At 39.1% G+C, this 12,020-nt stretch overlaps 1 protein-coding gene across 1 annotated transcript in view; it reads left to right on the forward strand.

Moving 5' to 3' along the window:
• Nucleotides 1-12,020, forward strand: part of LOC139124885 (speckle-type POZ protein-like) — a 55,540-nt gene that overhangs the window by 22,251 nt on the left and 21,269 nt on the right. Inside the window, exon 2 of the mRNA XM_070690990.1 lies at nucleotides 10,030-10,183. Coding sequence (XP_070547091.1) covers nucleotides 10,142-10,183 — 42 coding nt within the window. The 5' untranslated portion in view covers nucleotides 10,030-10,141. The remainder of the gene's footprint in view (nucleotides 1-10,029; nucleotides 10,184-12,020) is intronic.

Here is a 12,020-nt window from a genome sequence, read left to right on the forward strand (position 1 = left end):
CTTTCCATATTTGATGGATAACGAAAATTACTTTATCAAATTTTTGTTTCTACAAGGTGTGTTTCATTGCCGAAATTTGTGTTATTAGATCGAAAGTATTTTATCATCAAACTGACACGAACCTCGGAGACTTATGAAAACAATTTATTTTTTACTTCACGTAATATACGCAATGCTGATTGTAAATCCATGCCCAAGGCCGATGACAGATTATGTTATTCTCAAGAAAATTCTACTTTCGAGTTTTGTACAGAAAAGAGGTTCGTGAATTTCAGTGCCAGACTTGTGCATCTGTCTTCTGAAATTGTGTCGTTCTTTCATAATTTACGACGACAATTAAAGTACGGTAGCATCGGAGGAGCCAGCAACACTTCGTTCTCAGGGCAGCGTGATTGATTCATCCACCTTACAAACCGTTAGCTTATTCGAAGTATGAAGTTCGTCGATACTTGCATTTATGAAGTTCACAGAATTCTTTTTTTTACCTTTCAGTTTGTTTTAATTTTCAATGTAATGCCAAAGACATTACCATGCCAAAAAAGTCCGATATTCAAAAACTGTTCCAACCCCAACTTTTAGTGACGAAAACTAAAACATTGTGCCAGTTTCTGATAGTATTTTCCGTTCGAGTCGACACCTGGCGAACCGAATTTCAAATATTCCCCCCCCCCCAAACTATTTGCTGCAGAAAAAAATGTCTTTTTCATGTCGTATTTTCCGTTGATCAAATCAAACTCGGTAAAATATGCGCGGTGCAGTGTGTTCTGAATCGTACTCCTCTGAACGTTATCAGTATATCACAGTGAAGTCTATTACGTCACCACAGGTCTTCAGTGTCGTTTTATTTTGTGACAGTCGTTCGGGCGACGACATTCCCTCCACATCGAAAGTATAGTGTACACATTGAGGTACCAGAAGAACGAACTTTCCTGGTTACATTGTGAACAAAAGCTTGGGGCCGAAACGGGAAGAGTTGCCCGGGAAACACGTCAAATTTTGCTACACTGTCGTCCAGATGACCTTGAAGACTTGACGTGGATTGCAATCGCCACCCAGAGCAGACATTGTCCTCGGCCTATTCAACGCACCAATCAGCATAATCAGGCGATGGGTCACAAAGGTCATCGAAGTATGCAACAATTTACAGTAAAGATTCGCGTCGGCATGATTGTTTAAATAATTGCGATCACATTGCTGGTGTATACTATCAAGTTCGGAAACACTTTTAAAGGAATAAAAATAACTTTTTTACAAAACTAATTCCGTAATTTTTTGAAGGAATCATAAATCCATGAACTTAACGTTTGAATCTGCAGCTCAAACTGACGTGGGTTATTGTTTAGATAACTCAACCACGCTGAAACATGGGTACTGTTAACATTGGCGGCACTTTCCCCACTGCCAACTTCAGTCATAACTTCAGTGGTAGTCGTAACGAAAGAACGATGTCGCTTCTCGCATCAACGTGTCAAAGAAAGCGACATTTTAGTGTTGAAGTAAAGCAGACGTATAATCACTACTTGTAGAAACACTAACGTACCGGCATTGGATGTTTTTTGATAATAACGCATGCTGGTATCAGCCTTGATCCACGGATACATCAGCACCAAAAAATTCTCTAACTTTCCGAGGTTCGTGTTACAGTCGGTACGATTTAAAAATACTTGCGATTAAATCGTTGTTTGACGCAGTATTAAATGTCGACAATGCATTTGACTATTCAAAAACTAAAAGAAAATAAAGTTAAGGGCCGCCAAATTGAAAAAGGAATTACGAGTAAAAGTTTGGAATAAATGAGACTCACTCAAGGATTTCAAAGATTATGTTTTTATTTCCACCCCCTAAAAATTAAAAAATCTGAACCGGCGATTGTCTGAATATTACACCTAATTAAAACTGCAATAAAAAGTTTTTGACGGGGCGCTAACGCGGAGATGTATGACACCAATTTTCACCATTCGGAGAACTTCTGGAAATGTATTGTTTATGACACATTCTCCACGGCTTACGCGATTTATCGAAGTACATGTTCGTCGTCTTTGAGTTTGCAAAATTGAAAAACGTTGACAGTATATAGCCTTGATATGTATGGGAAAATGTATGGTGCGTTTTTACACCGACAATGACAACTTTTGAGGTATTTTTTGCTATTTCCATCATTTTATATGACTCGAATCTTTGGTTCAAAGTGAAAGTTCGGCATGTAAAATGTTTTATTGAACAAGACCGCATCGGTCAACAGTCAATGGTCTATACGTCGCATGGTCGCTATGGAAACCAGCAGTTTCCAAGAATAGCAGGCGAATTCCTCGAAGCATTATGCTCCCATGGGACTTTGTCGGACCACGGTCCCACAGAGGGCTTTCAATTCGACAAAATGGAATTATTCACGTTTTTTATCTGTCACTTCTGAACGTCAAATACATGTTGAAATTAGTTCAGTCAAGTTACGTCAATTTGTAAATTTTGGTACATTTACATTTCAATGTATGTTTGACTCGTCATGAAACAAAGGTCGCAGTTCTGGTCCAAGGACGTTCACGCATGCAGGAGACACTGTCGACTTGAGTCTACCCTGAAAATTTTTAACGTTTTTCAAAGCCGATAGACGCTAGTTGCTGTGAAGACCAGCAGCGCAAAACTGACAGAACGAGTCTCAGATTTAGTTCTTTAGTATGTATCGCATCGATAATAACTTTCAAAAAAAATGTTATGCTTAAACTTTTACAAACTGTGGAGGGACGGTACATCGTAATAAAATACAGGACCTGTATAAATGTTTAGAACTTCTGTTGTCATATTTCCAAGTCGGATAAAGTCGCCTGCTTTAATTCACTGAAACCTAGAATTGTATTTTACACGATGACTACAGAGGCAGATTCGGGCTTAGCGGTAGCCATATTTGCTTGGAAATGCCAAGAACAGGGCATGCAGTTTGCAGTCTGGATACTTTCGCGACTTATAGGTCATTTTGGAACTGGTTTTCTCGTTTCACATTCTGGCATCTCAGTGCCCACTTTAGTCGTAGAGTGTACTACTGACCCTCTTTAAACACAGTGCATGAGTGATGGCTCAGATATTTTTGAAAACGGACACGCATCGGACAGACGGCGGATGTATTTTTGTACATCCATGGACCACGGTCCCTCTAAACTCGGACTTGGCATCTCAGCAAAATGGTTCGCCGATTCGGCTACCTTCGAAACTTCAGTCCGATTTTTTTTGTGACAAACACGGCAGAATTAGCACGAAAAATCAGTAAGCCAATGAAAACACTTGCATTTTCCTACGACATCACCGCTGACTTTACTTCAGTATGACAGTGACTCGATATTGCTAACTGCAGTGTCTACTATAGACAGTCGGATCCAGAGCAAAGTCGTTCGTGTAATCGTAAAAAGTTCAGGACAAAAATACAAGCTGTTGATTTCAAAAACAAATTTTATTTCGATGCCAGTTGTTACTTCCTGGTCGCTCTCGTTTCCTTACCTGTGTAAAAAGGATGCGTTGTTTTAAATACAACAAATTGACCGGGCAACAATTCAAACTTGTTATTCTTCACCCTCCCTAATATAAAATAGTTTACAATCTGGTGCTTCTATGTATCAGGTTTCGCCATAATGCTTTAGCTCATGTAAGATGTCTACTCTACGGCAAATGACGGACGAATTCATTCAGAAAATTCCCCTGGCATATTGCATAACAATGTGGTCTGTGCCTGTGATATTACTAATACTGTGTCATGAACTTTATTTATTGTAAATGGCCACAATAATGTTCACTTGTTGCAATTTTTCACAAAGCACGTCCAACCACGGTCTACACGTCCGTGTTCCAACCTTAGACCACGATCCGTGAGAGGTCTAGTGTCGAGGTCCAGCAGAGTTTGAGGTAGATTTCTTCGGAGCTGTACGCATACTGTACGCATGTGATAATATCTTACTGTGACCTGTTTACGACTAAGATTTTAGAGTTGCCTTAGGCAGACAAAGAGAGTTTGGAGCTGGTTCAGGACTCAAGATTATTCAGTTACTCCCAGCCGCCGCTATTTCAGTTAGGCAAGTGTAGCAAATGTTGTCACCGCCGACTGCCTCTGAGCGCACATTTTTTAGTTCAATACCCGCATTGTGCGGACCCATTTTGTTCAGCAGTGCGTTACACTAATGAGGTCCGTTCTGCGCCACTGTGCGCCACAATGCGTTACTATGCGTTGGCGACCAATTCACACCTTTCAGAACGCGGCGTTAACCCTGCGTCGGCGCTGCGTTAGCGCTGCGTTAGCGAATCGGAAAGTGAGTTTTAAGCTGGACTGTAAATACCCTCAGGTGAGACAACGTTGACAATATCTGTTTCTCATACAGCTACTCTGTGATTGTGTTACTGATGGCATGCACCTGCGATCTAAATATCTGTGACAGCTAGTGTGAACTTTAGCTGTGTACAAGCACGTACATGTAGGCGCTACTCTGTTTGCACAGCACTACATTCAGCTTGCCCTCAGTCTAGAGGCTATCTGCAGGCCCAGTAACTGTTGAGATTTAAGTTACTGAAATACAGGACAGATCCTATAGACTAGGCTTACTACTGAGCAGCAGACTACCAAAGACCAATCAAACATGTCAGCATACTTTATAAAACTCAGAGATTTTGAGATCTGTCTGTACCGGTATTTTCATCTGTCTGAACTGGTCCATGGTACATTCTCTCCACTATGGATCAGCCTGCGGATGGCACTACATTGTATTAGGGCAGAGATTAGGGGAGAACCACTTGATTTCTGGGGGAGGGGCTGGAGGATTTTTGAGGAAGAAAAATTGTCGGCAGGTGAAGAACAAGAAAAACAAATTGATCCAGTTATGCCTTAATGTCCAGTAATAACAGAAAATTTTTAAAAAGTGCTGCAGCAGTGGCGGAAAAAAATTTGCTGCCATACTCATTTCTTCCAGCCTCCCCTCCCCCCCGAAATCAAATGGTTCTCCCCTTAGAAGCTTCACACATCATTCCTGTATTTCATCAAAGGCTGTGAGACTACAATGTACTTGTACATAGATATTAGAGGGGGCGATATCCTTGATTTAAGAGTCTTGTAAACAGATCTGCCTCTAATCAGTTCGTGTAGCACTTTTTATATTTATTTATCAATAAAATCTTTCCTAAATGAACCCCATTGAGTAACCTTGTTCAGTCCACACAGTTGTGTATACTGGGAAGCATTGGTGCCATCTTGTGTTAACACATCAACTGGGGCTTTGCCACCGGTACATCATGTACCCACACCCCTCCTGCTAGCAGTAGCAGGCAGTGTGGGGAGGTGATAGTCTCCAATCAGGGGGGGGGGGGGGGGGGGGGGGGGGGAGTGTCGGTAGGGGTCGTCTCTTCAGTCAAAATAATTGTTACATGTTGCACAAGGTGTAAAACTATTGACAATGATACATGTACTTGCGTATGAGGTGTAAAACTGTATTGTCAATTCAGAATAATTTTGCGAAAAATCATACAATATGCCAATTCCTACATGCACATGTTGCAAATTTTTTGTCAATAGTTTTACACCTCATTTAATATGAAACAATTATTTTAAATCAATTGATATTATACCGGTATGTACATCTTACCATTGGTAAGGCATCAATGGTGACTAGTGTTTAAGGTAGTATGCACCTCGAAAGTGGAAGACTTAAGCTTTTGGTCAAACCTTTCTCAAGGAATCTTTCAACTCTTCCCTTTCAAAATCAAGAATGAAAATTGGGGGTCACCGTGCAAATTTTTGTACCAGAGAAACAAAACCCAAGATTTACTGATATCTGAAATTCAAAATGGCTGCCAGCCCTACCCGGTATGTGTACTCTACGGAGAAAAATAAAATTTTCGATTTTCAAAGAACTAAGACGGTGAAAAGTTTTATAACACATTGACTATAGAGCTTTGAAATGAACCCCCACAAGTGGTAGATTAAAGTGGTAGATTAGAAACGAATTGTAAAGTTTGAAAGTCCAAATATCTGTCCCCAAGGTGCATTCTACCTTAAGAGTGCATTTGTAATATATGTGTACTGGCGGTGAACACCTCCATTTCTGTGTAGCTCTAACTCCACCATTGAAAATGATAGGGTTAAACAGCAGCACAGTGGTGTACATGTTTCATTTCCCTGGAGACGGCTCCAACCTCACTATTGAAAACAATTTAGTTTTGAACCACAGCATTGTGGTTAACACCTTCATTTCAGTGTAATTACTACATGTACCGGTGTACTTTCTTTGGTACTGGTTGTTCCATTGACATCCTTTTTTCTTTATGTCCATGGTTGTTCCAACCCAACTGCTGAAAGCAATCTTTCATCTGCACATCGATGTCAGTAAACTGAAGACATAAATGTACCTCACATATACACAAGCAATGGAGGATTATGCTAGATACATGTAACTTAACCCTTTGAGAGCTGTAATTTTTCCCACTAAAATTTCAGTGTAACATTTTACCAATCTTTATGAATTTTTCTGTAATTTTTTGATAATTTTGGACCAAATGGACATAAAGTTTCAATGGCTGCAATTTTTGACCAAAATTTTTGGAAAAATCTGAAAAAACTTGTCTACATCTGAAAAAAGTTGTCATATTCTATAAAGGCAACAAAAGTTGACGTTGGCCCTCAAAGGGTTAATATTGAGGTAAAAATGAAGCACATAGACATGTACCGGTACGGTCGGTTGTCCGTTTACAATGTCTGCAGTGCAGCGTCAGAAATGTAGGTCAAAACAGTGACCCTAATCTATTGAAATTAAATGGTGCAACCTTTTGGTACTGAACCTCATTAGAAGTAGGTCAACATGTACTGACCCTAAATGTAAGGTGGGCCAGCATGTTTAACAAGCAAATACTGTACTGGTACAGTATGCATACAATGTATGTAAGCCGCAAAGGGTGAATCGAAGTGCGCTCTGCTGTGCCGTATAAATTATCTTACACACGAGTTTCAGATCAGTTTCTGGTTGGCTCTCTGGCAACGACAGGGGGACAGTCGGTATTATACATGAAGTGTATGTAAGTATTATAATGCAGTGTTGGAAATGAAACTGTCGTAATGTAAACTATTTTGCCCTATAACTCAATTTTAGACAAGGCTGATTCAAAAGTGCTTTCTTGGACTCAAAATTTCATATCTTGATATTTTGGCTGACTGTATGATTAGTAGTATTTTGTCAAGGGCGGTATGGTTCCCAGGTCACGGTGCCTGTGTTTCCCTAAGATGTACTTGAGCGCAATAGAAAAACTACTGGCAAACATGTACATTCCCAAACTTTACCGTGATATACCTTTAAGCATTCATAATATTTAAATTTCAAGAAACCCCTAGATCAACTCACAGAGTTCAGAAATCTTAAAGTTCGAGACCACAGCACGGCAGACGATGTATTGTACAGTACAGTACAGTACATACACATACACATGTACAGTATATGTACAAGCAGACTTTTAGTCTACCAATAGGAATGTGCCAATCTACAGGGCCACAAGAATCAGTATCTGTAGGTTTGTTTCTCATCCTTAGGCTTTGGTAATTTATGCAGTGATGGGGTTTTTAAAGCTTTCTTCAGCTCACAAGATCCCAGTGCCGACATATAACAACAACAACATAGAAACATAACTATGGTAGCATCATACCGTACCATAGATACTGGCCTGAGAGGAAATGTGCTTACTTGGAAGTTGGTAATTGTGCCATTCCCATGTTGATTGGATACAGTGGAATACTGTATTTTCACTTGGAATTTATTTTTGCTATTTTTCGCTGGACCTTTTTTCTGCTAAAAGAAAATTAAAGTGAAAATTTTAATATTCTATACTTTGCATGTAGTCAGACTAGACGAAGTGAAAATAAGATCACAGTGAAACATTAACAATCTGTTTTCAGCTAAAATAAATTCCAGTGAAAATAAAATAGGCCACAGGAAGTTAACTGTTCATAACTCCATGTAGAGACTGCATACATGTATATATCGGTATATAATGCTACTGATATTTACTACCATGCATTCATTGTTTTCAAGACCAGTTATAATTTTCAAATTTTTAAGGTACAACACGCCTCTGGGACAGATATTCAGACCTAAATTTTTACAATTCTTTTTTGATGTGCCACTTGTAGGGGTTCATTTAAAGCTCTAGGTAAAAGAAAACTCTTCACCATCTTAGTTTTTTGAAATTCGAAAATTTGATTTTTGCGCATTGAGTTAACACAGGGATGGCAGCCATTTTGAATTTTAAATATCAGTAAATCTTGGGTTATTTGTTTCTCTAGTACCAAAATTTGCACGGTGACCCCCCAATTTTTATTCCTGATTTTGAAGAAGAATGGTTGAAAGATTCCTCAATAAAATTTTGTCACTTTCGAGGCACATACTACCTTAAGACTACATAAAAAATCTGACATGACAAGGCTAGATCAAAGTGTATGAGGGTGAGCAACAAAAGCTTTTCACTTTTGTTTTCCATTACAATATGGGATGTTTGGTATAAGTTACAGTCGATAAAATGCCTTGTCTTGTCAGTGGTTTGTCCTTCAGCTGGAAGCGGAACTGGAACGTGTCAGATCCGGCACACCATTGCACACCTAAAGTACACTCAATTGGTTAGATTCTGGCTACGAAGCTAAATAACCTGTGATCCATTTTACTCAAAACCCTTCTGGCAACAGAGATTAGTATATCTCCCATATGTTTTCACTTGGCTTAGTGAGTCTTTAATATACGGTATATACCGGTACAGTGAAGTACCATTGGGTGGAATGACATGACGCATATGATAGACATTTGGATAAAGGACCAAAATTGAAAGCATTAGACAATGATGCAGTTTCTTGTCTTTTATATCTGAGAAAGTCGGAGACTGTCTAGAAATGTATTGATGTATCGTATATGGACTCAAAACAATTGATGTAGATCAATGGACTGAGTGACAGAGCCAGATGATATGGTTATATGTATCAGTCTACACCTGATATGTACTTACCAGTACCTGTACTGGTAGTTCTATGTACAAACAGGTGATGCTGGAAATTTCTTAAGTTGTCATCCGTTAAAGTTGGCTGATTTATGTGCACTGAACTTTATTGATGTCTACGGTGTTCTTCAACATCACGTTTCAAATAATTGGTGATGTCATCTCTAGTATATATAATGAATTTTGCACTGTGACTGAGGAAATATATCACTTTCAGAATCAAAGTAGCATTGATAACAGTAACTACAGCCATCAACTCGGCTTCCCAGGAGATTTCCGTCAGACCAAGGATGAACATGTTGTTATTCAAATTAGGATGACTTCTTGTTCAATCCTCAAGTATTTTGTTATGTACCGTACAGTGTAGACAAAAAGGTGTCACTTAACATCATCTTTACAATATGTCTGTATCTGATGTATGAAGGAGTTTGACACACTTGTTTTCTTAGACGGCTCAAAATACGCACTTGAAAACACCCTACCACAACCTCTGTGAAGATACATAATAGACTCCTTACGCTGGTCTAGAATCTTCTCAGCTAACCCTCTCCCTGCCTGATCTGTCACTTGCCACCACTTCACGGTGTCGGGGGCCTTACATTTCAGGGGCCAGTTTTAGATTTTTAATCGTTGTTCTAATAAAACATGTTACATGTTACAAGCCTCACAGGTTTGTAGATCAACTTGGGCTGATAGTTCCAAATGAATTTGGCAGGATAAGGGATAATTTTAGAGTTGCAGAACCTTATTTACACCTGTACTCTGCCATCTGCTGTACAACTTTCCACTTACCGTAAAAACCCTGTCAATTTGACCAGAAAATATAATTACGATTCGAGGTGGTCAGAGTAATGGAGTGGTCAAATTGATAGGGTTTTTATGATACCCATCACCCTACAGTATACATTGTCGATAGTCACCTGTTTTCATGATAAGTAGATAATGTATAAATTTGCCATTTTGGGTAATTATTCAGTCGTTTGATTTCAGCTGATTTAAATTTACAAGTAATTGTTTTCTGCTTTGCAGGTATCATAAATAGTGAAATCCACTCTATAATTTTATTGCGTGTTGTTTGTGGTGAAGATCAGCCGACAAACTGGCGACGTCACGAGTACCAACTCCTCCACCGTCTGACATCATGTCTTCCCCTCCAGTGGCAGAAAACTGGTGTTACACACAGGTATGTGCTTTGACTATTCCATGCCAAATGTCCCACATATTTTACATCCTCTTCAGGATTGGTGCGGTACACACAGTGAAACACTTCATGTGTAGGGAAACAATGTTTATATTAGGGACCTGGAGAGTCAAACTGATAGGAAAGACATTATTACCATACACAAGTTGAAAACATAGGACCTATTATAAAGCTTAGAACATTCAGGGACCATGATTCATTAAAACTTGCGCATAAATGATTAAAACATGTTGCTGCATAGATTATTTAAACATGCACATAATGATTAACACATATGCATAGATTATTTAAACATGCGCATAATGATTAAAATATATGCATAGATTATTTAAACATGCGCATAATGATTAAAATATATGCATAGGTGATTGAACATGCACATGACAAGTGATATACCGGTAGACTGTGTTTAGAGGGGTTTTTGTTTTACTTCAATTACGGTACATGTATGTGGAGTAAAGTCACTCTAAATATTTGCCTTGCATACGCCTCAGAAATCATTTACTGGACATAAATGATATTTAATCACTGTTCAGATTTTTGAAGTGTCCATTGATCATAAGCCAGTCTGCAGTCTAAGCTTACAACTACCTGTCTGGTGTTGAGCAAACCATAATTTCCTGAAAAGTGCATATGGCATTATACCAGTACAATGTATGTGTACCTTGGTAGGTGTTGCACCATAAGCCATTTACAGGGTAGAGGTATCACACAAGAAATCTTATCATCAACAGTCTGCACGACGACCGGGCTTTTCCGGTACCATTGCATGACGGGTAATATAGGCAAGAACGGCGTCTTTCAGTGGCGTCATTGAAAGTAAACAAAAGCCAGCATATCGCCAAAATAAAGACGCGGTTTTCTCATAAACTAAGGTATATTTTCACTGTTTTTGAGATGGTAAGTGTCGGATATAGGTCTGAAGAATATTTTCGACAAATGTTTTGGCAATATACATATTTTAAAATATAATTTTATCAATTTTCAATTGGGTAACTAAAATTACTTGATTTTGAACGAACTCAACTTTCAAAACTTGTAATTTTTGGTCTAAAGAGACAATCGCCAAACTATGCCGATTAAACGTACCCCATTGTCAATGTAAACGTAAAATAAAGTCATCTGGGTCACTAGACACGCGATCGTTGGCAGAAATGGAGCGAATTCACGTGTGTGAATATAGGGCAAAATACGAAAATTTTGTCAATTTTGTGGCATAATCCTGCTGTTGAGCACGACGCTGCTTGAAAAAGGCTGCTTGTGTCACTTTTGGCATAGCTTCCACAGTACGGTAAACGGGTGCTAAAGTCCCGCCCGCTCGGCTGGTGACCTCACTGCACGAAGAAATGGAGGGTACATTTTCTATGGGGTTGACAGGACCTCTCTTTGAAACTTTGTAATTTTTGGTCTAAAAATCATGTAGACAATTTATTATGAAAAATAAGGCCTTTAGGTATTACTAATTGTTTAAAAATGATTAATCGTTTCTGTGGTTCATTAAAATGTGTTCTCAGCACAGTTAACTTTTGAGCGAAACAATGAAAAACCCTAAAATTTTCAAGCCGATTATGTTCCACCTTAAGTACCGTCAGACTAATGCAAACCTCTCCAATCGGCAATGGTTTACTCCTGGCAACATACAACTTCATGTTACTCATCGGGGGCTTGCCCCCTCGTCGGTAATTGCTCTGATTGACACGATTTCGAGGAACTTGCAGTGAAAACCATTGATTGACACATGTCAAATCCCAGTCGTAAGGGCGCGAAGCGCGGTACTAGCCAATCCCTTTCCATTTTCTTGAATGCAGCTTAGCTGATT

Source organism: Ptychodera flava (assembly GCF_041260155.1).
Source record: "Ptychodera flava strain L36383 chromosome 23 unlocalized genomic scaffold, AS_Pfla_20210202 Scaffold_24__1_contigs__length_23054250_pilon, whole genome shotgun sequence".
NCBI classification, from domain to species: Eukaryota; Metazoa; Hemichordata; class Enteropneusta; family Ptychoderidae; genus Ptychodera; species Ptychodera flava.